Here is a 27,677-nt window from a genome sequence, read left to right on the forward strand (position 1 = left end):
ATAATATTCACAAGTAATCGAGTTTATTTTATTTGCTTCTTCCTTCAACCCATGAACGTTCCTCCTGCACTCCATTGACGATCGTCAAACTACAAAAAAATATCAGTTTTGTTGATTCTTGAAACGGTAATATTCCTTCAGTCTCAACGCTTGAGTTCGAATAAATCCACCGACGTCTTCGGGCCTGAAACCACCTTGGAGATCCATCGAAACGAGCTCTTCGTTGTACAAGGAAAATTGGCTTTTTCTTCCGGTTATAAAAACTGGGTGATTTGAGGATGCAGAAAAAAAGGTTTTGAGAACTCTGTCATCTTCTGACGTAAACGAGCAAAGAAAATTTTCTTCTAACCGTTGCCTTTGTAGAGTTTCAAAAACACTGCTCCTGTTACATGCTTCTGGGATAAGTTGATACTTTCTCGTACAAATTCACATTCTGGGGAAAACCAATATCCTGTGACAGAGGAAATGGAAGATACTTCAAGGTCGCTGTCCTTTCTGATCATGTCGCAGTAAACGTACGGCAATTGGTAACTGATACTTGCCGTTGTAAACGTAATCAGCCATTTTTTCAGACAAGCCGGATTTCACTCTCAACACTTCACGATCCAACAAATATATTTCCAGATCTAAATGGGCTTCGTGAAGGATTTTAGCTCCTGGGGATTCGTATATTCCTCGGGACTTGAAGAAGGATGAATGCGACAAACAATGCGTTGCAGTTTCAGAGAAAAATAATGAAAATTCGGAAGATTGCAAAAGTTAAGAAAATTATCGCAGCCTTGAAAATGGAAAAAGATATAAACGAAATATATTGCACGGCCGGAAGAGATAAAAGAAAATGATGATTATAGCAATCGATGATTTTTTAGACACAAAAAGCAGTAGTGAGATTACTTTTAGGCCGATGTATCTGTTCTCTACGATGTCGATCCTTCCGATTCCGTGTTCGCTACCAATTTTGTTGAGATAATTAATGATGCCCATGGGATTGCGGTAAGTTTTCTGAGTTTTGGAATCTTTCACCAACGTTGGAATTCCTTGGCTAAAATGGACTTCAATCTCGGTTGGTACGGGGGAAGAATCCATCGGATCTTTCGTGACTTGATACAAGTTTTTCGGTGCTGCTGTTGATGGATTCTCTAAAATTCCCGATTCGTAGCTGCATCGAGAATGGAGTTAAAATATATTAAAAAATTCATTATTTTGGTTTAACGAATCTTTGAAAAAATCAGTTGAACCTCGTGTGCATCAAATTTGCGTCCGTACTCCACGGTTCTTTGGGCGTCGCGGATACCGGGATTTTGTTCGAATTTGCATAAGCCAAGAGGTCAGGTCGGCCTGAGAATCTTTCAAAAAATATTGGATCTCGCCAAGGTGCCATTATCTTAGGAAAATTCAAATAAAAATACGGATTCAATTCGAAAAACAATAGAATTTTCATGAAAAAAAAAACAACTTAAAATAAAAATAATTGAAAACAAGTCACCTCAATTTCAGGACAAAGGGCATAGCAGCTAAGTTCGAATCGCACTTGATCGTTTCCTTTGCCCGTTGCGCCATGAGCTATGATCGTAGCATTTTCGTTTTTGGCTGCTTTGACGAGTCCCAAGCTGATACAGGGTCGTGCTAGCGCAGTTCCGAGGAGATATCGACCCTCGTAAATCAAACTCGAGCGTACTGCTTGCCAGACAAAATCAGTGACGAAAACTTCTTTCAAATCATCGACGATTACCTGAATTGAAAAAGAAATTGATTTTCGAGGATCGTTGAAATCTGCCGATCGCAGATTTCGCTGCAATTTTGTTGGCGAACTTTTCGTTCGAGTACCTTGCTCGCGCCAATCCTTAATGCTTTTTCCCTCACAGCATCGAAATCTTCCTCCTGGCCAACATCCGCCTTAGAAAAGAAGAAAAAAAAACAAGAAACAAAGGAAAATTAAAAAACTTGTTACGAGAAAACGTAAATTATATAATCGAAATTCGAAAAATAAATTCAATTAAAAACCGGAGTAAATCGGAGTAATTTAGAAAATTTACTATCAAAACTGATAGAATAATTTTACCACATAAGCAATGACTCGATAACCATTTTCCTTCAACCACCATAAAATGCAAGAAGTGTCCAAACCACCGCTGTAAGCGAGCAAAACTTTTTTCCTTTGATCCGCCATGCCGAAGAAACTCTTCTCTGCAGTTTCGTTTTGACTCTGATTAAACGTTTCGAATAGGACGCAACGAAATAATATGAATAAAGAAAAAAATTCAATCGCAGTTCAGAGGTCGATAAAACTGACGACGTTGTTGATAGTCTTATCGAGAAACACGCGCTACCACAGGATGGGATTTTGACGAGAATTTTTGCAGATTCCGCATTAACAGAAATCTATGAACCGACGAAAGTGTCGACGATTCAAGGAGAATCAAAATTTGGGTAGAATTCGTGAACATTGAATTTTACACTCAGATGCGTAGGCCTTTATAAGCAGAACACTTCGTTTGGTTTACAACTACGTACATATATTCATGTAGATTTGTTGTTTTTTTATAAATATTCGTAAACTCTATAATAATAATTCAGTCGCTGTATGCGACATGCAACTTTGATAATCATTTAACATACTTCATTTAAGTTACGAACGAGCAAGGTAACAGGCAAACTTCCATTTGACCAAAAAAGTGATCCCCTACGGTATTGAGTTTCGGTATTATTCACTGCTGTCTATTTCGTCCACAGTTTTTACGTTTTCTTCGAGATTACATTGACAGAGTTTATGTCATTAATTCGATTGATTAGCAAGTGCTACAGATTATTGGCGACTATATTTGTTTCGTTGAACTTTTAAATATTCTCACGCTTTTGCGTATTCCAATTCCGATTGGAAAAAGTTTTGATCCGTTGGCAGAATGAAAAGCATTTTATATGCCGGCACAAAATAAATTCATTTGAAAACGAAGCAATTGTGATTAACGTGGGTTTTGAAAATATTAATTAATGGGGTCGTTTGGAAATAGTGAAAATAAATTTCCCATTTCTTTCTTGACGCAAATAATTTTCTTGTAGATTTATTCATTTTGGTTTTTTTTTATCATTCACAGATATGACGCCTCGTGCACTGATCGAAGAATTATTAGTCGTGAAATAGATCAAGAGAAATCTTAAATTGAGTTTTTTTTGTTTGTTTTCTTATCAAGGAATTGTTCTTAGCGATCTAATTGCGAAAGTTTTTATCTTCGGAATTGTTTTCAAGCTTTGTTATTTTTGTAAGTCAAAGAAAAATGCGTATTCGTGTATTGTTCATTCTATACAGATGTTCGCATTAAAATTTCTCTGTAGAATGAATATTCAATACTGATATTTCATAAAGTTCACGGAAATCGCTCCTTTTTTATGTCGATTATAATTTCGACAAATTTCCCCACTTTTAAGCTTCGTAAGGTCAAATCTACGCATTAGAAAGTTTGTGGCATTTACAAGAGCAACGTTAAGAGAATATATAAATAACAAATAATGTACAACGGGTTCCTCGGATATCTTCTGAAACGACGACGGAAGAAATATCCTAGACTATTCACCTTTTTTTCGCACGCCCAAACACGCTAGCCCAAATGATAACTTGGTTGTCACGTGATTTTCCTTAATCCCAGCAAAATTTGTCTACTATTCTAATTTTTCAATATTTTGATCAACTTTAAGTAAACTCCCTCAAAGATTAAAAAAATTGTATTCCAAATTGGCTGACATTAAGAAAAATTCTTCGTGCACACATAAACAGGGAACGTTGACGTTTTTCCTCTCCTTTTATCTTCATCTATTGCTTTCCCACCTCAAGTTGGAACGAATTTCGTCTTTACTACCACAAAATCTGTTACAGTCACGAAAACACGTTGTCGAACAGGCACTTGAATAAATTCGGCCGTACCCCAAGAAAGACCCCTGAACAAGAAATATTTTTTGCAAAAAAATTAAACAAATTCTATTTTGGACTGAAAAGTCTACTAGAATTTTAGTTTATCGTAATCTGGATCTGAATTTGCTTTCAGAGACTCGTTCACATTTTTGCAAATTAAAATTTATCCATCGATTTTCATTTCATCATTGTTTGATTCGGTCAATTCGTTCGTAGTCTAAAAAAACAATAGCTACGCTCACATCAGACGAATCTGTCACGGCTAACGATGAAAATTCATCTACCGAATTGACTTCCGAGTATTTTCTAAGTTAACATTATCCACTGATTGGGGAAGAAAGGTACCGACAGGCTTCTTTCCGCGTTTCCCTTAACGAGCCGTTGTTAATTTTCTTCTTTACTGTTTAAGCTCGATGTCCCTATTATCTTGTGGTTAACAAGATCGAGCGGTGAATTTTTCAGAGATATATTCCCAGCAAATCTCGTTCCGGGGATATTCTTCCAGTCGAGATTTTTTAAGTCCTGCACATTTAAACGTGAAGTTTGCTCAAATCCGATAAGAAAGATTTTGGTGTTATTATGTGTGAAGATCCTGTAACGCAGAAAAAAAAACAGCATCATTTCCACTTTCCGTAATCGAAGATTATTCCCGCTATCCAGTTGAAAGTGTGATAGCGACTCACCAATTATGACCTCCCAATTTTTCATCGCGTTCGTTACTTCGTAAGCGCAACGAATTTCAGAGAAACAAACGCCACCGACGATGAACACGATCAGACGAGGTACGTTTTTCAAAGTTTGTTGACCTTTGTCCTTGTGCCACTGTCCATATCGAACGCTGTAAGAATTAAAACAATTTTTTTCTCGCACGATCAAAAATGTCAATGTTCGATGCTCTTTTTGAAACAGAAAAAAAATCGAATCTGCACCGTTCAATAGCATCCAACATTGTTGAAAAATAATAGGGACGGTTTTAAATTTGTAGAATTTGCAAAGTACGAATTCTGACTCAACAGAAGCAATTGATTTAAAATACTCGAGTTTAAATATTTACCTCGTAGGAGCGTGATATCCGGTACTAGCTGTACGACCGGCCAGGAATGGGAAATGTTTCGTATCTAATTTATCCTCGATCGAGTCCTCCATTATGTCTTTCACGACAGGAGTCCATCGGCTCATTTGATAAGTTTGCTCGGTGATTCTTTCCTTGCGTGGCACCGTGTATCCTTTCTTACGAGGTCCCTGTTGTAAATTGAGTTTTTTCGGCACGAAATTGTTGAGAATTAGATAGAAACGTGAAAAATAACATGGAACAGAAGATTTTGTACTATCGTAGAGAAAATGGGATGTAAAAGTTCTCAGACACTTGAGTTTATCGAATCTGTGAGCTAACTTGCCTCAACGACAACGTTGACACCAAGTTGAGCTATGTTAACGATCGTCTGTTTGTCATCGGCTGAGATCTGAGCATGATGAACGAGCCTGTTTAAATCAGCATCTTGAATGCCATTCTTGCTGAGAACGTAGAGAGCAATAATGCGTAGTTTGTCTAGATTGTTGACTGTTTGATCCAGAAGAATTGGAGTAATGTTGCGCATTTGATCTTTGATTCTTTCGCCCTCGGCATCGGTGCCCATTGCCAAATCCTGATGTGCAAAAATGTTGAGATTTTTTTTGAAGTAAGTAAAAAAAAATGAGTTTGGTTGGGTGTTATAAAAAAATTGTTGATTTCGACAAAAAATTATTGAAAAATGATAAAAATGATTCTCAGTATTGTTTCCTTTTTTCGATTGAATTTGCAGTTCTTTTTTTTGACGTGCTATAAATAAATTGATAAACACTGTGACTCATTTTTATATGAAAAGGAATTTCAATATTTTTCTTGTTTCTTTTTTTTTTTATCAACCTGTTCAACTTTGCACAATTTGTCGACGTTGCCCTGGTAACGTTTCATGCAGTCCTCGGCGAGATGCAAATGCGTCGCGTACTTGCTAAGCTCTTTCTGATACTGCGGCATCTTTTTAATCATTTGAGACAAATCCCTCATGCTTTGCTTGTCACCCTGCGGCATTCTCTTCGACTCGGTGAATTTCTTTAGATTTTTCGTTACGTTTCTAAGCAACAGAGAAATAAAAAATGAAATGAAAACAAAATGAGCGTGCTTTATGAGTTTTGTGAATCATGACATGCGAATTTGGTGTTTTTCATTGTTTTTTATCATTATTATTTTTTTTTAAATTCACTTCGAAGATAACTGAATCAAGTAAATAGTGAAAATGACGAGTACGCAATGCTGACGCGACAAATGAAGACTTTTTATCCTTATTGTATTACAATTATGTAATTTTTCGTTACCCTTTGAAAAAGTTGTCTGCTTCGTCATAATGAGAAGTAAAATCTTATGTACTCACTGCGAAACAACAGCAATATGTTGGTGTCGCAGGTCGACCCACAATTCGTCATTTTCATCAAGCAAAACCTCCTTCTCCGCTTGACCAGCTGTAGCTTCATACCTGAATTGGCAATCAAACGAAAATGAATGATACTCCAACAACGAATGGTGACAAAAAGGCATAAGAGAATGGGATTCCCTCCAAATTACCTGTAAACGTCATTCTCGATTTCCAAAAGATCATAAGCCATTGCTTGTAGTGTCAATTCATGTAAAATTGGAGAAACACAATCGAAGCCACGATCGAGAATGAGAAGTTGGGAGCGTGATTTTTCAGGCCCTTCACCCATTGTTGGCTCATCGGCTTTGTAAGCGTCCAATTTCTGCTGAACCATTTGCGCTAATTCCACGTTACGGTCAAAGTCACTGAAACATAAAAGGGAATTGTTGTTATTCTAAAGTCAAATGATTTAAAAAAATTTTAATTAAAATAATTTTCATGATATAACGATCTTAAAAGTTTCTACATTGAGAACTATCTGAATTCATGATCGTGACTATTTCTGTTAATTGATGGAGTTGTACGTGGAACTGTAAATCGATGTTTTCTTACCTTCGATATCTGACTGACGGATATTCGCCAAGGGTTGCGCAAAGTGTAGCGATTTGTTCAGCAATACGTTCCATATTCGCGTTTCTCAGATTAATGAACGAAGGATTGTACATACAGGCGAATGTTTCGCGAGAATCGAGCGAGAACACCTATGCAAAAATAAACGATTAAGGATTACAGTAAATCCGAGCGGTATTATCGGGTAATAAAAACAAGGATGTAACGTAATGAAGCCTTTTAGCACAAGTGAAACGTCGGAGATGTTGAAACGATTAAAAAAGCAGTGGAAATATAAACGTGATTCGATAAAAAATATTAAATCTTGAAAATGATCATTTCAATCGATACATCATTAAGATTTTGAAATAATTTTGTTGAGTATCAAATATTTAATTTATGTAATCAAATTTGAAATGATGATTTTTTAAGGACTACGGTCGAAAAATATGATGCAGAAATAAAGAAACAAGTGTGCATTTGTTGTAGACTTATAAACTGAATCCTTTTCGTGTTAAGTTGTTGAAGAATTCAGAGAAATTGAAAGGCACTGAAAAAATAGCATGCGAATGATTTTTTGGATAACCACTCGAACCAGAAAAGCTAAGAAATCAACCGAAACGCGATATTCTACGAAAAGTAAGTGGATAGGAAAAACTACGAGATTAAATACGAGCGATAAATCGTTCGTCACCTGCGACTCGTAAGGCAGGAACGCGATGTTGATCTCTTTCAGGGTTTTGATCTTTTTAGCAGCGAGGGACTTGCAGAGTTCATTGAACAGCTCCTCCGGGCACACTGAACGAGTGCAAGCAATTAATTCGTTCCAATGGTTAGTGAAGAATAAAGATGAATTATTTCGTCAAGTAGAGAGATTAATCTTCAACTCGTCGGGTTGATTATTAGAAACGATAGAAGAGAAATTTGGCAAATTTGAAAAACGATTGGAATGTTAGACTGAAAAGGTGTTATTGGTTTTTGACAAATTGGCTATGTTTCATTTCGTGCTTCTGTGTACGTCGTGTTTGTGAATGTACGAGACTTCTAATCACAGTGTTGAAAACTTGCTGTAAACAATTGCGGACGAGCGTGAAATTACGAGTAACGAGTAATAAGAAAAGAAACAGATTTTTTTAGAGAAAGTAGAAAAGCAAGAATTTGTGTCAGGTAATTTCCATTTGCTTTTTATCATTTTAAAATTTTTCCAAATTTCCTCCAAATATCACAACTTACACGTTTGGAGAGTAAAAAGAAAATGAATAAAAAGATAATAAAACGGGCGAACAGAGGTGCTGGAAAGAGTCGCGGAAAAACGAATCGGCGTGCGTGCCCGCCACCATCGACCGACACACGTAAACAACGAAAATCGGAGCCTTGTCGCAGCGTCTAACAAAAAACAGGAAAATTCTTATCGTTGCGACGGCAAAGCTACGATTTTCCTTCCTTCCTTGAACTCGTGTGGAAACATCACGACTTATTTTTTCTCCTGACTCCAATGTGCTTTTACCTGCTCTTCGTACGGTATGAATGCGATGTTGATTTCTTTCAGTGTCTTAATGTACTTGGCTACGCTCGAGTGACACAATTCTTTGAACAAGTCGTCGGGGCACGCTGCAAAGAATATACACGAAAACTGAACGAAAAATAAAAAATTAAACTTAAAGAAAAGAAAAACCCAAAAATTGCGCTTTTATCCGTGCTCGTGAGATACTCAAAACAAACCCCAAAAAACTGGAATCGTGTCACGACTGAAGCGTCTCGTTATTTTTTTTCCAATAACTCAATAAATGGTAAAAATAATTATGCTCAAGTTGGCCAACGGTTCGTTTCCAACATCAAACGTGCGAATTTGACAATTTTCGTGTTATTGAATCGTCTTTTTTGATAGTTCCAAAAATGCCAGGATTTCCCGCCCTTTTTATTTCTTATAAGCGAGGTTTTTTGCTTCTCGAAGAATCGTTCTTTCCCATCGGCGGATCGAAAGTACCTTCAGTGAAATAAACATGGGCAGCTTTGTAAGTAGTTCTCGTTGGGTTGCTGAAATCCTCGATGAGCTTTTGTACCGATGGATTGCAAGGTGTTATCAAATAGATCGCCTCCATCGTTCCAAGCGGCTCCCGTTTCTTGTTTATATCCTCTACGAGTGTAATGCCCTGGGCACTGATATCGTGCATTTTGCAACATGCCGATACCATTCTCATCGCTAATTGATCGACCACGAGAATTCGCCATTCGACTCCAGGAGTTTTCTTCTTCTGCTTGATCACTTCGTTCATAATCTCTGAAAAACAACGAGCAAACAATATTATTACAGATTGCAGAGAAATTTTTTTTTTTTTAAATCGTTGAAGAACTATTTTTTTTTTTGACGAAGAACGAACTTTCATTATAAATGTAAAATTGTATATAAAACATCGTTTTTGCATGTAATGCAAATATTGTTCTTGTAGGCATTGCAAATTTTTTTTTCTGCATCTTCCTTGATTGAAGCGAACTAGAAACCGTTTTTTAAAAATTTTCAATACTTTTTTTTCTTCAGTTTGCAATTATTAATTTGGCTTTGAGACTGAAAACTGTCGATCGCTTTGTGGCTGATAGATTCCTTGACTTCTTGGCAATGGACCAAAAAGCCTATCAATTGAATTCCGTACGAAATCCTATTTGACTTTCATAAGAAAAATGAATTGTCCTATTCCAGTATTTGTTTTTTGATGCTTTGTTGTTTATGTAATAAAAAATGCTTGATTCAACGGGAAAAGGGTCTCGTCATGATAGGTAGAAAAAATGTGTCGTTTTTCCATAAATCAAAAATGCAGAAGAAAATTACTGCAAGTTTGAAATTAACTCCGCTCGAGTCTGTTCGGAAAACGTAATTTTGTCCCCTGTGGTAAAACGGGTTAAATAGCTGGTCGTTCGTGGGTGGGTGAATGGATAGACGAAGCACTAGAGAGAAATCTTTCTCGACGTTTTCCCCGCGTATTGATCGCCCTTACTAGCCAATGACGTCATCGCTTCGTACAACCGCGTAACATAGTTTGCCGAGGGCCCCGAACCTGCGTAATCGACTAACGCTCACCTACGGTCTGGAGTTGACTCCCCAAACGGTTTTCAGTCGATAGACTTTTAAATTCATTTGGTTTACTAAAAAATTTTCAATTTACTTAGAAATACTACGGGAAAAAATCTTCTGTTTTTAAATATATGGTCAATTAACGATTTGAATTATTTGTGCATACTATTTTTTGTCATATTCAATTGAAGCACCACAGTTTTAGATTATTTTGTTTAAATTTTAGCTTTTAAAACTGGACAAATATATTCTGTGGCTCCCAGTTTTGAAAGTTACTCATGTTCACGATTTTTAACGTTACTATTTTCAAATGTTGTAAATTAGGTAATTATTTGTTAAATAGGAAATATTTTCGAAAAAACTTTAGAGAAGGAAGTTTAAGACTTTGAGAAGTCGTGTTTAAGAATTTTTCATGTTGACCATTTGAAATCAATTCACAAAGTTAATTCATCGAACATGCACTTGCAGTTTAAGTATTGAATTTTTTTTGGTTATTTCAATAAACTTTGTTTTTCAACAAATTATTTTGTAACTGCCGCATTTGGATTGTTCCGTTTATGTCTTGTGTCAGAATCGAAGAATCGGAAAATCTTTTATTCAGTTTTTCACTTCACAAAATGTCATACCATAAAATTGAATAATTAATCATTTTTATCAAAGAACCGATTGAAATATAAATTAATAGTTTTATTGAGAACAATTTTATTTCATTTATCTTATTTTGTAGAGAATCAAATCTTCTTGGTGTTACGCTATTTTCAGAATGGAAATTTTTTTATGTCGATTCAAAAATGATGATAGTTTTGTTCTTAAAACAATTTCCGAAAGATCAATTTTGTAAAATCAAATAAAATAAAACCAAAGTCAGGGATTGAGTGTGTTTGCAGTTTCTATTTTCTCTTGCCTCAACGAAGGGTGAAATTTGTGGCAGAATAATATTTTCAAATTCATGAACAATGAATTTTGATGCTGTTGAACAATTTGGATGAACATTACTCATTGTATATATTGAGAAAATTGAGACTTCAGGAAAAGAACTGAGTATGCAGAAACCTGGTGAAACTATCATTAGAACAGTGTCAATGAGTTTAATATTATTACTGAAATGGTTTTTCTCGCCGGTATGTCGGACAGCATTTTCAAATCCTTTTATTATTAAATTTCCAAAGTCAATCCTATTAAATTATTGCATCATGCCAAAAGTTCTATTCGTTCTTCCGAGAAACGTCAGTAATTTGGTAAGGTGGAGACAAAAACAGAGGCTTAAATAAAGAAGCATAAGTATATGAAAATTCAAGGATAGGAGATAAAAAGAATTGGTATAGAAGCTGGAAAATCGATTGTTGAAAAAAAAAACTTTATATCGGAGCCACTTATTGATGAAAGATACAAGGAGTTAAACAACGTAGAAGCACGAACGAAAAAGACGCAAGAAAATCGGGAATAATAACAAGCCAGTTGAGATTTGACGTTTGATACGCAGCGCGCGATGTGTCATCATCACGGTGACACCCATCGAAAAACTGCAATATTTCCTCGTCTTTTGGTTGTCTGATCGAGTGAAATTTATGCATCACGAGAAACATAATTTCATATTTATTACTTTTGACCGAAAATCGTCGTAAATTAACGACAATTTATATAAGAAATAATGATATTCTTCTCGTACTTACTTTGACCGACTTGTGCCTTGAGCGCCATTTTGACAGTACTGAAGTGTTGAGACTGTTGAGTGAGAGAACGTGCGGTAGATGGCACCTGGTACGTTGAGATAATAGGTTAAGATAATTCGTCGACTTTTATCTCATGGAACTCGCGCATGCGTCATACCATCCAACTTCGTTGCTAAGTAACCGGTAGCTCACACTCGTAACCAACAAACCATAACGGTTAATTGTTCAAAAAATGTTCAATATTTCATTATTGCAACGCTTCGAACCGTATAAATTAGTTATTTAATAGTCATATAGGGCTCAATGATCGCGAAATAATAGCATTCCAAAAGATATCACGATAAAGTTCATCGCCACTGTGTGAATAAATGTATAGAAATATTTTGATTGAATATTCAAATGGAATGAAATATACTAAAAGAGCCGACTTTATTGATAAATTTCACAAAAAGAACCATATTATTCAAATATTTTAGAGTTTAGAGGAACAAAATATTCGAAAGTTTCCGCCAAAACGGGGCTAATTTATTTTGGAGACAAAAAAATGAAGCCGAATTTCAGTCAATTTTTTCGAACGAAGAATCAAATAAAATCAAGAGTCAGCGGAAAATAGTCGATGAAACAAAAAGAAAGTGCAGCTTTGAGTATTTATTCGGTACAAAACTTATGTTTTTAAAAGTACAAGGCGAAAGAAATTAGAAAAAAAACATTGAATGGCCTCTATTTCATTTTTTTCCCGTTCATGTATGAAAATCCTAACGATCGTAACCTGTTAAATCCCCAAGTGAATTTGCTTCAAGTTTAGTCGTCGAGTTTGCCCCCATACGGCATGGACATGCCTGAAGAAAATTAAAAAAAACGTCATGCGCTTGCTCCGGAAAACCAGCTGTGAACAACGATGGCGTGAAACACGCGGGTGGCGCTCGCGCCGCCGGTTGGGTCATGAGGGTCAGCGCCGGTAGCGCTCGAACGAGCTGGAGCTCGAGCGGCAGTCACCGTCTGTACGTCGGTAAGTACGGATCGTGCGTTCGTAACGAGAGTTTGGATTAATGCGCGAGCGCGTGTTCTGTCTGTGCGTTCAACACCGCAGAATAGAAAATAAACAATAACAAAAGGCGATCGAGTGACGGACTGATAAAATCACAACATTCGCTACTGCCTACGGGGTTTCATTTAACCAGAAGTGGAAAACTTTCGATTTCTGTTCAGAAATTTGCTATATATATCACAATTTTGATCTTTAACACTTTCATATCGTTCACGTACTTTTTTCTCCCGTCGCATATCTTTTTTATGGAATGAATTAAATTAGTAATATACGTATAAATAATAATAATAATAATAATAACAAGAATAATAATGTACAGTGAATCTTTGAGAGTGTCGACGTGTTTTCGAGTAGAATTATCAAAATCGTGAAACTTCGGTGTACGGGAATGATTTTTTTATTTTTATTGTACTCGATCGGCGAACATCGTGAACTTTTTCATGAATATTAGTATTCCTTCGTGTGACAAGTGCAATAGTGTTCACCGGTGGATTGGATTTCGGATTTTGTAGCTACTTCGCGTACTCTGAAGCAGATCACTGACCAACTTCACTTGTGACATTAACCACACCTGCGGAGTCATGAAGCTCGAATATCCGTGCAGAGTCGAGGGATGGCTCAACGTATGCGGTAAGTTATTTGATGTTATATGAATTTCTAGGAATTTTTTTCTGCTATATTCGAATGACATGGAAAATATTCGTTGAAGTAGAATTTAAATTGAGATCTGTTACGGAAGCGGGAGATTCGAAAATATTGAAATATCATTTCGGAAAAATAGTAAAATAGTAAAAAAAAAACAAAATGGAAGACACGTACGTATAAAACAACAGAAAAAATCTTCAAATCGTAGGAAATAAATTCCTAAGACAATTGGATTAAATTGAAAATAGCAATGGCCCTCAATTTATCAGTCGATTTTACAAAATCGAGACTAATGAATAGCAAAAAATTCAGCGTCGTTAACACATCTATCGCCTAATGAATTAAACACCCGACCGAATACTTGGAATGCGAAATGAATGGAGTGAAAATAAAAAGAGAGTGAAAAAAACGAAATTTTCGTACATTACATGAGCGTAATACGTAATAAAGAGAAAAAATTTAGTGAGTGTTCTGTACCGCTGCTCCCCGCGTTTCGTTTGTTTTTTTTTCTCTCCGCCTTTCTCGTTCGCCAGTGGCGCGCTGTTTTCGCGTGTAAAAAAGCCCAACTGTGTTTTTTCCCGCCTCTCTCTCTCTCATTCTCGGTTTCTCGGATTCGTTCGGTGAAATCCTCGCTGACCCAAACAAGTGTACGAAGAAGATCACGAGAAAATATAATTTTTTTTTCCTCATGCACGTGTATCTTATAAACATCACCAGAGAATTTTCGTTACGTGCACATTCCTCGTTGTGTGTTACGTGCAGCGAGGAATGTTGTGTACTGCACCCAAGAGTGGTAATGATAAAATTGACTTGGAAGAGCCTCTCGTTTTCGTGTGAACGACCTTCGTGCCTGCTATAATCGACAACAAACGATACAACGGCGCGTCTGTTTTATTCTCTTCTCTCTCCCTCCCTCTAGTTTTCTCGGTCACTTGTTTTAAAATCGTGTCTCACTCCACAGTTTTATGACCTTTCGAAGAGCACGCTCTAATTCAATTGAGCGATCGAGAAAAAAAAATAATACAAACTTTTTGTTATGAATTCGTTTTCCCTCGAGCATTGTGGAACCAGGCACGGATAATTGTTACTGACGAAACGTTTCGTTGTAACTGCCTGGCCAGAGTAGATTCCATTTCAATTCGAAACTTCCACGAGCTCACTTTTAATTACTTTCGGCTCGCTCCGCGGAAAATTGATTATCGAAATTTGACCTTACCTCTCACCGCGCTCCCGCTCCTCGGTCACGTATTACACGGAACTTGTTACTCTTCATTCTTTTGTTCGATCCCACTCATGAGATAATCAATATTTCAGTCGTTCGCTCTGTTTTTCTGCTTGAAAACTCGCATTTTCACGTCCAATCATAACCATTCGATAATGATTTTAAATGTTCCAATTTTATTACGATATTTACGTCTTGATTAGATAAAGCGTTCACCCATCGATTCGACGCTCAATCTCCTTCGAGATTTTTAAATTATGGGGGGAAATAGGTCGCGAAATAAAATTGAAAAACTTTTAGCAGAGCAATAATATTATTTTATTTAAAGTTTCAATTTAACTCTTATTCGAGTGTCTCGCTCTCTTAATTTTTTCTATCATTATTGAATTTAATGTTTTATAAAAATATTTCTAACCCTTTTGTCACAGGAGAACACGCGCGCCTTTTTATCCTTTTTGTTCAGTGTACGTTTCTTTTTACGTTTTTTAACCTTTTGAAAATTTTTTTTTACGTTGATCACTTTTCCTTGTTCATTCTGTTATTCAATAATAATCGAGACGAATCATTGAGCTTCATTGAATGTTTGATTGTACCAATAGTCGCGTGATTACAAAATTTCTGACGAAATTCCAAGTCCGTTTTTCTATCGATTATCGTTTAATCACCCTGCATGGTCCTCGAGTTATTTCATTTCCACAGATTCTTTTGAATTTTTCACCAATTAGTGGAGAAGCAGAGTGTAAAAATTTGTTAAATCGAGTACAGTGGACTCGATCATCCAAACACCGAAATAATACAGGCACGTTCTCGTAGTTGGAGGGGGTAAAAAAAATGTTTTCTCGCTTTTGAGCGAGAGGCTTTCAAGAGGCATTTGCATCGAAATGAAAACATTCCTATTTGCTCTTAATTTCCATTGCAAAGCGTTTCGCTCGAGAGAGGTAAGCACATCTCTCGCGTCGTTCTTCTTTTTCTACTGTATATCCTGTCGCGTAGCCTGCTTTTCAAATGGACATTCCTTGTACTACGATCAACCGGCGTATCCGTTACAATCGAACTGTAATATACAGTCATATCGCATTACACTCGCAGGTTTGCTCCTGTCCTCGGCTTTATACGCGACCACGTAATTATTTTCGTGTTTTAACGATCGAAACAAAACGTGTTTACATTTTTTTTCCGTCTCTCTCTCTCTCTCTCTCTCTACCGGAATAGATTGAAAATGGTAAATAACAGCGAACCGAAAATACCTTTTCTCTTCGCCTTCACTTTTTCTTCAATCATGCCCAAGCACAGTTTCGTCAAATAATGATTACAAAAAAATGGATCCTTCAAAATGTTTCGTTCTCAATTCCCTGAAAGTTGTAACAGAATTATACGACGCTGAAGTTTCCGCCGTTGGAGTCCAACGAAACGAACGGAAAAAAACATGTGTAATTCGGCAATTTTTTATTGGAGAATCGCTGGATTTATTGGATATTCTTTTCCTTCGATCATTTCCTTGGACTCCAACGTCGCAAATTTCGCGTCATTGGAATTATTGAATCCGAGTAAATTGAAGTCAAACTCCAATGAATTCAACAAATTCAACAGTGGAAAGAAACTTTTGAAAAAAATTGCGATTGCGACACCAGCGCGCAGAAAAAGCTGCGTATGTTCAGTGGCTCGGTAACTCGACGACATTTCAAATGTTTGGAAATCCACGTGTACATAGTTCACGTAAATATGAGCCATAGTCACGGTCTATCGAGTGCCCGGTAAACGAGAAAACCTCTTCACTCGTCTATCGGTACGTTTCAACCTGGAATACGTCGCTACGTGTGTTTGGGCGAGTGTGCGCGAGGGTGGGGAGAGTGTCTCCGTGCAGTGAAAATATCTTGGAGCCCTGGGGTGACCCGTTGGTCGCACGTTCAATGTGACACGTCAGGCAGGTTGTTGCTCGCGCCCCGTCGAGCGTGTATACTTTCGATCCTCCGGTAAAGACACTTTCTACGCTCGTAGGCGATTCTAATTGCTGTTGACCGTTCAATCGTTGCAATAATAAGACTCGTAATATTCAGAATAATAATAACGCTGCGGTTGTGTCAATGAAAATAATTCATGTCAGATCAACGATCGATAAATTTACGAACGATTCATTTATTTCATTTCGAGTTGCGTCGCACGCTCGTTGCATCGAAGGGGGCAATCGAAGGTCACGCAAAATGAAATTATAAAATTTAATTGTTTTTTTATTACAATATTAATAAAAAAAGATTTATATAGTAAATAATACAGGCTTCCGACACTTAACTTTTATTTTCCCCTTTCAATAATCATATTAGTTTTTCAAATATTTGGGTATGTCAAATGAAAATATAGCTTCATTTTGTTTTAGCACATCGAGATTTTTTTTTTTTTTTTTTTTTTTTTTTTGATGACATGCGTATTTTAGAATATTTTAACGATTTTCACAAATAATTGAAGTTCGTGGATATAAAATGAAATTTTTACTCAAAAAAACCAACAGTAACAGTTGATAACAATCGTTTGTATGATACAACGGAAGTTATCAAGGCGCATTAACACATTTGCGAGAAGCCATTTGTCTTATTCATTACCGCACACGAAATCACCAAAATATCGTACCACAATCGATAAAGGTAAATCGTAAAATGATTTTAAACAGAACAAACAATGACTAATGAGGGTAGATGAATATTCAAACATCACCGGTCCAACCGGCATGCACTATTTTCGAAGAAAATGGAAAATGATACTAAAAAAAAACGAGAAAAAAAATATAATTTTCTCAAAAAATGTACGTGATGAGATTTTTTAATTATTTTTTTCGTGGCTCAGTAACTAATATCTGCCAAGATTGCTAATCAGATTTTTAAGCGGAAAAACCATCGCGCGGACCTGCGTAATTTATTCGTGAACAGAAACAATAATTGAAAAAATTGAAAAAAAAACGATGAGAAAAGTATTAATTTTGGGACGTTATTTATAGGGAACTGAAAAATCTGAAGATAACGTGAAATTTTTTGGTCTGGGACTACGAAAATATGTTCGAACTGGAAAAATAAGGATTTGTGTCTTTCGTCGAGTTTATCGTACGATAAACAATGATGTCGTGACACTTTGCCACTGGCGCATGATTTCTGTGCTTTTATGCGTTGTTTCTCGTATATGAACTGTTTCTCGTCTCGATTTTCCCTTTCGTGATTTCTCCTCCTGGCCCCTCGGTCTCTCCTCGTCGTTCATTGCTTCGATATCGTCCCCAGAAAGTTCGTATTCCAGATGGACGAGCGAGCAAGAGTGCGACCTGGGGTCAGGCCTCGTAAAAAAGGTGTCGAAAGGTCGTGCGTGCGCAATAACCGAAGTCAGGAATAAAAGTGCGATCGCGAGTCCTCTCGCGACTCCGGGGCTCAATATTGTGCTACAGAAATCCGAGTTTCGAAAGCCACACGCGCCACACGCTCGCGGAAAACACACGCTCGTATTGTTCTTCTCGCCTTTCATTTGTATTTTATTACATTGCTCGTGCGACGAGATAATGGCGGACTCGAGGAACGTCGAGCTCCAACCAACACACTACTTTTCTCCTTTTCTTTCCTTTTCCATATTTCCCGGCTATTCTTCGATGCTCGTGCGAGAATCCGATCTCGTTACAATCTCTCCTCCGCCCTCTCCACACTCCAACTTTTCCCTCCGCACATCATGCATCCGCGTCTCTAATATACGTGTCCGCCCGCTCGTTCGACCGACCGCCGTCGCGTCAGATAACCCCCTCCCCTCGCACTCTCTCTCTCTCTCGCTCTCTGATTTATGCGTGAGATCAACATTTTTCGTTCAACTTTTATACGATGAGGGAAGAAGATACCCGGAGAACGAGATGAGAACTCTCGCCGAGGTCTATTTCGACCAATGATTTTTTCGCACTCAAATATATCGCGTGTACTTTGGCATTGGACTGAAAGACACTCGACGTTACTGCAGCTTTCGTTGGTCTCGTGTTAAGGAGTTTCGGTACAGGCGATACAATGTTGCCATGCTAATCCATGCTAAAAAAATTAAAAAATTCAAAAAGTTCAGAATTTTATAAAATTTGGTGAACATATTCTTTAGTGCCAAATTTGACGACACAAATTTTTTAAGATTTTTCTTCTACACAGTTATCGAGTAATCGATCACTAAAGTTTACGTGTATAAGCATAGCGTTTCCATATATATAGGCATACATTCCGGGCATGAGAAATCTGCAATTACTCGATAACTAAGTAGAAGAAAATTTTGAAAAAATTTGAGTTTTCGCACTTGATGTTGAAGAACATTATCACCAAATTTGATCAATTTCTTAATATTTTGACTTTTGTACCGAAACTCCTTAAAGTGAATTTTCATGTTGCAGTCCATCGATATTGTCTGGGGAAGACAAAATAGTTACTCGGATGACGCTGAAGTTTGCAACGTTGGAGCCCAACGAAATGATTTTTAAAAAGCCTCCAATAATTCCAGTAATTCTCCAATTTCGTTGCCTGCTGAATTCGCAATTCGTATAGTTTTTCAACCTGCACCGATACTTCGCGAAATAAACAAATTGGTCAATTAAAAATGTTTTTCCCTTCGTTTCGTTGGACTCCAACGTTACGAACTTCAGCTTCGCGGAGTCCAACGAAATGACAAAAAAAACTCTCCAATAATTCTGGTTATTCTCCAATTTCGTTTCCTGTCGTATTTGCAATTTGTAGTTTTTCAACCTGCACCGATACTTTGTGAAATAAACAAATTGGTGAATTACAAAAGTTTTTTTTCCTTCATTTCGTTGGACTCCAACGTTGCAAACTTCAGTGTCGTTTACTCGGACTGTTTTTTCCGTACACGGAGGCAAATGCAATATGAAAAATTACCGTCCAGTTACGAGGTGATGCACTGCAATTCGTGATATTATGATGAGGAAAAACTGAATTTTTCTATACATTAAATAATATGCAGTGTCAAAAGTAGAAACTTTGCCGGATTATGTCTAAAAGACGACGCTGAAGTTTGCAACGTTGGAGTCCAACGAAATGAAGGAAAAAAAACATTTGTAATTGACCAATTTGTTTATTTCGCCAAGTATCGGTGCAGCTTGAAAAACTACAAATTGCAAATTCGACAGGGAACGAAATTGGAGAATTACTAGAATTATTGGAGAGTTTTTTTTGTCATTTCGTTGGACTCCAACGTTGCAAACTTCAGAGTCATGTCTAAAAGGGTGTCTCAAAGAAATGTCCGGTCAAAGGTGCCGTAGTTTTGAAGATTATTTCAATATTTATTTCGAAATGTTACACGAGCGCCACCCTGAATTTATAACTGCGCTGGACTGTTCAAATTTTCGTATGAATGCTCATGCCAGTAGACGGCGATAATACAGGGACATGGTGTCGCTATATCAGCCTTTTTTTTCGTTGTTTTCATGTGCTCGGCCCTTCGTTTAAGTGTGTAAATCACCGATTTAGTGTGCTACGGAATTCGGAAGCGAGTGATCGATTGAAATTTCATAATTTGCGAAATTTACCATCACAAAACTGAAAATTCCGCAAAATATTGAATTTCACGATGAATATTACCGTCTAATTCTCTCCGCGTATATTGCAAGATTCGTGACGATCGGAAATCAGTCCTCGAAGCATCTGCCTTCGGCTAATCTCAGGACTGGAGTACAGAAATTTTATTTGTCCAAAAAACTTTCCTGGTTTTTTAGTGCATATGCGAAAGAATTGGGAAATTATTGCCGATCTTGCTATGAGCAATATTCTATGTCTCTGGCCCCAAGTATCGAACGTTCGCATCGAAAATTCGAAATTGATACTTCCCTGGAAAGTTAATCGTTGCCAATACGGAAAAAACGGATTTGTTTTCTATAGTGAGGAATATATTATTTTTCAAGAATTTTAAAAGTATTTAGGCACCGATTACAAACAGCATAATATTTTATGAATTTTCCAATTTTTCATCCCTTCAATTCCAAACAGCTTTATGTGCATAGCAAAAAGTGATGCACGTGTTAGAACTATATTTCCTTTTGTTTTCGAGTGTTATTTATCATGTCAGACTAGCACTTACTGATAAGTGGAAATGTATTGTGAATCACAAATTTTTAGCACAGTAAATTTTATGATAAATACACGAATATACACCGAATACGTGTGACATTTTACCATACATATCGTTTTTTTTTTCAGGGTTGCCCGAGCATACTTTACAAAAAATATAAACATTTGAAATGACTGAAAAGATTTTTTACTATGATTATAGAGAAAAACGCTCTTAAGTCTTTTGAATAAAAGGGATGAGTATTGGTCTTTTTTTAATTAACTCCCGACTGCCCGCAGGGCCAAAAGACGGGAGTTATGCGTTTCACTGCGATCAGTGGGTGGGGGGATATTCCTTTGTCGCCAGTTTTCTCGAAAACGGTGATAGTTGTCTTAACCAATTTTGTGCTTGTCCTTCTGTGAGTGGCAGAGAGTGTTCTAAAGCAAATTTAATCAAAATCTATTGAATATTTTCCTTTTTAAGGTCGATCCCCTACGACAGCCCCAACTAAAAGTTATGTACCGTCTGCATATTAAAAGGGTTGATAATTTGTTCGGATCGTAATCGATAACTTTGTAAAGACCCTATATACGTACTCGGTGCCAGCAGATATAGTACAAATATCATTTGCTTTCGTAAAATTTATTCTAAAAGTATTTTTGATCTGACATCGCGAGTAAATTTTTTGACGGAACTATCCGGGCTACGCTTCAACACACAGAAATGGTTGTCTATACAGACGACATTCGCTTGTTCGCTTGCAAAATCTAGAGTCGCGGCAGCGACTCTGAGACAAGTACATTTATAAGATATGACGAGTTGCTGCCAGAGACTCTTTACCGGAGCGATAGCGTTTCCAATTGTTTTCGAAAATTTTCAAAATTTGTTTCTTCAATAATTATATCGTATGCAGCCTAAACCTTCGTACTTCTCGAGACTGTATCTGTCAAACTAGATGGTCAATAACCTTGATTTTTTTTCACAATATCTGTGATATCCTGCTCTAGCTCCTCCTCGTTTTTTATAAACTTCCTAATTTTAGTACTAGCGGTAGAATTAATAATGTGCTGTTTGCCTATGCATGGTCCATATGTTACGTGTTAATTGAGTCAACATCAATTACATATATCTCGGATTCGGGATGGTGAAACTTGTTGAAATTTTATAGAGGTGTTGTTCATATGTTAAACAATACGTATGCCAAATTTAAATAATTTCCTAATTTAACTGTCTCGTGGAGGAACCACCTTAATTGATATTTACGCTATACTCAGTTTAAATATATCGCATCATATTCGACTATATCGACTACTTCACGCTGTTCTGGATCGCCTTTCATTCAGCTCTCAGCTATTGGCGATCCGCACTACCGATGGCGGCGCTCGTGTCCCACGGAAATATGGCGCTATTGAAGTGCAATTTTGACAACAATTATGCATGATTTTTATTAGTTTTTTTTCCTAAATTATTTCTGGAATTAACGACACGAATGCAAAAAAAAAATGCACCACTGATTTGTTACTCTTCCAATTTTGTTATGATGGATAGAAAAATTGCTATAACTGCTCTTCGAATTAATGCTGCAATTCAATTCTATACTGTCCCCGAGATACTATATTCTTAGTACTTTCCTCTAGAATTTTCGGCCTCGTTTTATCCCCGCGTGAATTCCGGACGTTGGGGATCCTTGGAAATTGGCACTCCAAAAGGAATTTTGGCTCACAACCGAATTTTTGTGTTTATCGGATGACCCGTGGGCATTGGTTGGCGCACAATCAATGAGCTTCGTACGCGACGTCGTCGCGGATAGTATCAGTGAATGTGGCAGCGCGAAGGAGCCGATCAGTAGGTCGGATACGCACGCACACGTGTAACTGACCGAGTAAACGAGTTGCCCGAAGCGCATAGTCAGCGCTAGAAAGTACTTTCACGCTGAATCGATCCATCAGCGCAAGTTTTCTCGCAGCTCGTAAACACGTTCACATGCGCCGGATACTCGAATACCACCGAGGGCAAAATCGTTCAAATTCACCGGTTCAATCGAGCGAGGCTCGTTACACTCGCGAAAACAGTCATCACCGATAAACGCGTCGATATTTATCTCCAGGCTGATTTGAAACGCACCTCGGAACACGAGCGCCACTGCAAAGTCATCCTTGCGAAACTTTTCACTCGAATTTTCCGGAGAATTCGGCGGATACAGACTTTTTCCAAGTGGTCGAACCGGCGGGAGGCTTAAAAATCGGAAAATTTTGTGAAATCAGTTCAAAATCCCGTGCATGTTTCCAAGGCCCTTTAACAGGGCTAGGGGAATGGAATACGACGAATTTCTCACTTCGAAGAATTTTCATCAACTCAGCTCCCTTAAAGGGGGGGTCGTCACCCTGTGAAAAATTTATTATCGCACTTTGAAACACGAGATTTCAATTTTCATAAATGTTTCACAGCCCAAAAATCCTACAATTTTGAATATTTATGTATGATTTTAGTTCAGGTGATAGCCACGGTTTTGCAAATGAAAACGCTCTTTGGTTTTTCATCTCAGAGATCAACCAATCCTCCGGAATCGTGGAGACCATGGAAAACGTGTGGGTTCCTGTGGAGCAGTTTTACATCGAATCTAACCGAGATATCAGAGTTGAAAAATTCTTAAAATTTCAAAAGTCTATGGTTTTTTTTCCTCGCCGCAAAAAGTCTTGAAAAAACCCCAAAAAATCCGGTCGGCGCACGAGCTGACCCCCTCAATTTGAAGAAAAACTTATTTTCCCTATTGAAATTGTTGTTTCGAGCAGACTTTCGTAGTTGTTTTTCGAAAGTTGAAGTTTTTCTCGACGTTTGTGTCCCCATTTGGAACGAAACGGTGTCAACTTCCTGGAATATTCCTGGTCAAAGTAGCGTACTCGTGTTACGATTTCCTCCCATTGATTCCTTCGGTCTTGTCTATTTTGTATCGTAAATAAAAGACTCACCTGTCACAGGGTAGAAGGAGGGTTGGGAAAGAGCCACGGAAGAGACACTTTTCCCGTACATACTATAAAATGACGAGGGGTATATGTATACGTGTATGTGTGGAGGAGGAAAGGACTTGTACGAGAGTGAACGAGACCCCGAGGCGAATGAGGGTATAAAGAGGGATCTCACGATAGTCGTAAAGTCTCCGCGACACCTCGCAGCCTTCTCCAACCCGCTTTTTTACCCTCATTTATTTTTTCGCATTATTTTCCCTCTTCTCTCTCTCTCTCCCTTTTTTTTTCATTTATTTTCTCGAGGGTGGTAGTCAAATAATAAATATTGACGAAGGCTCGCCCAGCACCGTTCGCTTTTCCTCGTTTTTTATAGAGTAAAACGAAGTCTCCGGGATAAAAGTAGCAGCGTTTTATGCGCTATTTGATCGACCACAATTCTCCACCGCTGTGTTGTCTCATACTAAATATTTTTCCAGGAGTAAATAACACGGATTTTTCTACATTTTTTCCTCGTCCGTCCACGAGGGCTCGCTTCTACGTATTCGAGGCTGCGAAACGCCAAGTTTTTCGACGATTCCCCAAACATATGTTTGTCAACTTTTTAAGGTAGATCATGCCCGAAGGATCGTATTTTATGGGTGTCTAAATTGGGTCGATTTTTACTCCCTAATTAAAGATGTAACCATTTTAAATTAATTTCAGATTTATTCATTCGAAATTGTAAATCAATTTTTTCAACTCATCTTTTGGCGAATGACATTACAAGCCCTTAATTAAACGGGGATCCATCACCGATTGAATCTGAAATTTCATTCGTCCCTGGCTAAAATACTATAGTCTTTCATGTCAAAAATTGCTTTAGAGAGCGCAAAGGGAAATGGATCAAGAAAAAAGTGTTAATAAAAAGACAGAAGGCTATGACACGAATGGCCCAAGTCAAGAAGAAAAACGAAATGCCGAAACAAGCAAATGTGAGGTTATACGAGTGCTCATTACCAATTTCGTTCAATGTTTGAGGAGACGATACAATGTTGCCATGCGCTAAACCATGTTTAAAATATTAAGAATTTCAAAATTATAAGAATTTCATAAAATTTGGTAAATGTACTCTTTAAAAATATATAAAACAATATACATTTTTTTAGATTTTTCTACCACATAGCTCTCGAGTAATTGAACACTAAAGTTCACGCGTACAGGCATAGAGTTTACATACATACGCAGTTATACATCTCGTGCATGAGAACTTCAATTTAACGCTCAATTATTCGACAGCCATGTGGTAAAAAAATTTGAAAAAAATTGTATTTGTATACTTGATGCCAAAGAATGTTATCACGAAATTTTATCAAATTCAGATTATTTTGAATTCGTGATCCTACTTAATGTAATATATCTTCATTTCTAGTAAGACAATCGTCTCGAATTTTTTTCTACTTCATTGTTATTGTCTATTTTTTCATAAATTTCGTATAAGAAGCGTTCATTCGTTATGTGAAAAGATAAACGATTTTTAACGTACAGTCCCTATAACCATGTGTATTTTTCTTCATATTAAGCACGTTTGTCTCAACAACCAGTAGGACGAGCCCCTTAAAATTTGATTGCGTGTCAGTCGATTGCCATGCACTCTGTGTAAATTTCAAGACTTTCTTAAGAAAATCGTTTCGTGCGTGAACCACCTTAAGCCCCGTTTTGAAATGCCAGCTTCGCGCATTTTTATAAACTATTTTTTCTAGCGCTAAACTTTCCATTTCTTCTCGTCTCTGCGCGTTACGTACGTCATCCTTATTCACGTACGAGTCGTTCCAGACACACCGACGCCCTTGAAATCCCCATCGTTTTTCAATAATCCCTCCGTAACATTGATTCGTCATAAAGCACAATCACCTTACATGGACGATCGTCCAAGCCTCAGAGTTCGGACGCGTAGCGCTGAGTTTGCAGGAAATCGAATGCAAACACCGGGGAGCGCGCCACGACTGATTCGAAATTGAATTGGCACACATTGCTCCCCAGAAATTTATCCTTTCCGCCTATATTTATATATACGTTCGTATATGCCCCCGTGAAAGGCGTATCTCCGAGTGCAAATAGTGAAATTAATATGCTCGCCTTTCGGGCCATGCTGGCACCCTCGTCTTAAGGGGGGTCATACGTACCAACCGCGGCAGGATATTATATTGATGAGGCATTTTCGAGGGACCCTCATGATTTCGCGAGGAATTTCACTGGCGTATAATATCCACTTGAACGAATATCGAACTAAAACTGGCTCATCTCTCATCGGCATGACTCTTGGAGTCTTTGCCAAATGATATTGGAAGTCTCGCTCGTGAAATGCACCCAATTCCAATCTTTCCGTTCGCCCTCGAGAGGAGGCAACGAAAGTAGACGAAAGTACGATTTTAATAGCCGGTCTGCAAGCGCGCATTTAAATCCCATTGATTCTGCGTGCTGGCGCCATCATCAGGAAATAGCATTACGAAACGCGAAGATTATTTATCAGTATCGCCGCATAAACAAGTGAATTTGAAGAGATGAAAAAGGCTCACGCGAACCCAGCTACTGTCGACGTTCGTCTTCCCTCTCGTCTCCGAAATTTCTCTATATTTGGTGGTGGCTTTGCTAAAATATTAACGAGGAGATATACAGCGACGGAGCGAGACGCGGTAATGTCAGAGGCACAGCCAAAAGAGATCTCGTGCTCGCGACTCGAATTACCAACTGGGATATATTTTCTTGGCATTTACGCCAAATGGGTCGAGGATAACGGGGGGCTTTGGGTGTATGCGCTTGCGTGCAAACTCGAACCTCGTTTTTCGTGTACAAGCCTTTTAACGTACTCGCTGTGTACGCTCGTGCGGACATTGCTAGGATGTGCTTCTTCTGCTCCCCAAACCGTATTTTCACGTGAGCTCGTCCCGTTCCCCCCCGCCGCAGTCTGTCTCGCGTTGCTCGTTCGGCTTATGGACACTATAAATTTCTACGTGTCCTTTGCGCCTTCTCTGAATATTTAATGAGCGCAAACACTTCTGCGTTTACATTGAATTTGAGCCGGAGCAGCGTGTATTCAAATTTTACAACTTTTTCTTAAACTCACGATTTTTGCCAATTAGCGACGTGGAACTTTGCTTTTTCGAACTTTTAACTCGCTTTTTCAACACGCTTTTACACCGTGCAATGTCTCTTTGGCGACCTCGAATAGTGGAACGTTTCGACGCTCGCTGACGATTTGCAATCGCATTTTTTTTTCAATTACCTCGTCATCCTGTCGACTAACTCGGAAAATGATTCGATCAACGCGTGGGAGATGTCCGAAGAGTTACGCAAAAATTCGAATGTCAATCTCGTTGAAAATTCGTTTAAATTCGTCTCAGGCAGATGCTTGTTAAGTACGCTCACTCTCGTGACTCTTCTCAGCAATAAAAGCCCCATTCGATTCCCATTTAACCCTGATTTATTCGAATTTTCGAAATATTGCGCGTCATCGTAATAACCACAATTTAATATCGCCTTTAACCGCGAGGCTGCTGCTTTTTTATAGCCACCGAAAAGCAACGCGAAGTATTATTTAATTGATTTTATAAATAAGTGAAAACGTGTGCGCTAAAAATTGCGTTTAAATATTTCAAATAACCGTATAAGGAAGAACAAGGCGAATTTTAATTTATCGGTCAACGATTCAATCTTTCCGTCTGCCGTTGCCCGCATACCGAAGTCCCCGAGCCTTTCTCCAGGCATTTCCCTTTCTTGTGTACACGAAAAAACGTTGAAAATATATCGCTGTGAGAACTTATTTTCGTATACGCGAAATGAGGAAAGACGATTTATCTAAATGTCAGTTTTAAATGAATTCGGAGGATTCGGACGTCGCAAAAATGATCCCTCGACAAACGACATTATTTCCGACAGTAATGAACGTTCAGTTAAGAATTTCCTTCAGGTAAATCGTTTTAAATCTTGATGCTTTTCCGGCTGAGAGTTCCGAAATAATGGATTTACTTTATTTCTTTATTTCACAAACCTCAGAACTCCTGCTCGCCTCAGGCTCTCTCCCGCGCTTCCATGTTTTTTAAGGCGTCTA

General features: G+C 37.8%; 2 protein-coding genes across 3 annotated transcripts; both read right to left on the bottom strand.

Annotated features, from left to right (window-relative positions):
• Positions 1-6: 6 nt before the first annotated feature.
• Ass (argininosuccinate synthase) lies at positions 7-2,219 on the bottom strand. The gene is made up of 8 exons (XM_043418661.1): positions 2,063-2,219; positions 1,828-1,896; positions 1,487-1,732; positions 1,239-1,384; positions 895-1,159; positions 543-681; positions 350-451; positions 7-263 (listed from the first exon to the last, which is right to left on the bottom strand). Exons 1-8 carry the CDS (start codon positions 2,168-2,170, stop codon positions 103-105), a joined length of 1,236 nt encoding a protein of 411 aa, XP_043274596.1. The 5' UTR covers positions 2,171-2,219; the 3' UTR covers positions 7-102.
• A 232-nt stretch (positions 2,220-2,451) lies between these two features.
• Positions 2,452-25,475, bottom strand: Rop (Syntaxin-binding protein Rop). Of its 2 annotated transcripts, none has more exons than XM_043420559.1 (12): positions 25,372-25,475; positions 11,653-11,737; positions 8,897-9,190; positions 7,604-7,707; positions 6,913-7,061; positions 6,510-6,725; positions 6,319-6,420; positions 5,814-6,021; positions 5,305-5,553; positions 4,962-5,149; positions 4,591-4,745; positions 2,452-4,499 (listed from the first exon to the last, which is right to left on the bottom strand). In XM_043420559.1, exons 1-12 carry the CDS (start codon positions 25,465-25,467, stop codon positions 4,438-4,440), a joined length of 1,908 nt encoding a protein of 635 aa, XP_043276494.1. In that variant the 5' UTR covers positions 25,468-25,475; the 3' UTR covers positions 2,452-4,437. The 2 variants fall into 2 exon arrangements, with proteins under 2 accessions (XP_043276494.1, XP_043276493.1); XM_043420558.1 differs by lacking the exon at positions 7,604-7,707 and adding an exon at positions 8,417-8,520.
• Between the last annotated feature and the right edge of the window lie 2,202 nt (positions 25,476-27,677).

This window comes from Venturia canescens, chromosome 5 (assembly GCF_019457755.1).
Source record: "Venturia canescens isolate UGA chromosome 5, ASM1945775v1, whole genome shotgun sequence".
In the NCBI taxonomy this organism is placed as follows: Eukaryota; Metazoa; Arthropoda; class Insecta; order Hymenoptera; family Ichneumonidae; genus Venturia; species Venturia canescens.

Excerpts from the sequence above, each read along its gene's own strand:
- Rop (XM_043420559.1), bottom strand. The coding sequence starts at position 25,467 with ATGACGAATCAATGTTACGGAGGGATTATTGAAAAACGATGGGGATTT. Across the intron at positions 11,738-25,371 it reads CGTACGTGAATAAGGATGAC|GTGCCATCTACCGCACGTTC; the intron begins GTACGTAACGCG and ends TCAACGTACCAG. Across the intron at positions 4,500-4,590 it reads AAATTGGGAGGTCATAATTG|GATCTTCACACATAATAACA; the intron begins GTGAGTCGCTAT and ends TCTGCGTTACAG.
- Ass (XM_043418661.1), bottom strand. The coding sequence starts at position 2,170 with ATGGCGGATCAAAGGAAAAAAGTTTTGCTCGCTTACAGCGGTGGTTTG. Across the intron at positions 1,160-1,238 it reads GCAAATTTGATGCACACGAG|CTACGAATCGGGAATTTTAG; the intron begins GTTCAACTGATT and ends TTCTCGATGCAG. Across the intron at positions 264-349 it reads GAAACTCTACAAAGGCAACG|TTTTTATAACCGGAAGAAAA; the intron begins GTTAGAAGAAAA and ends CAAATCACCCAG.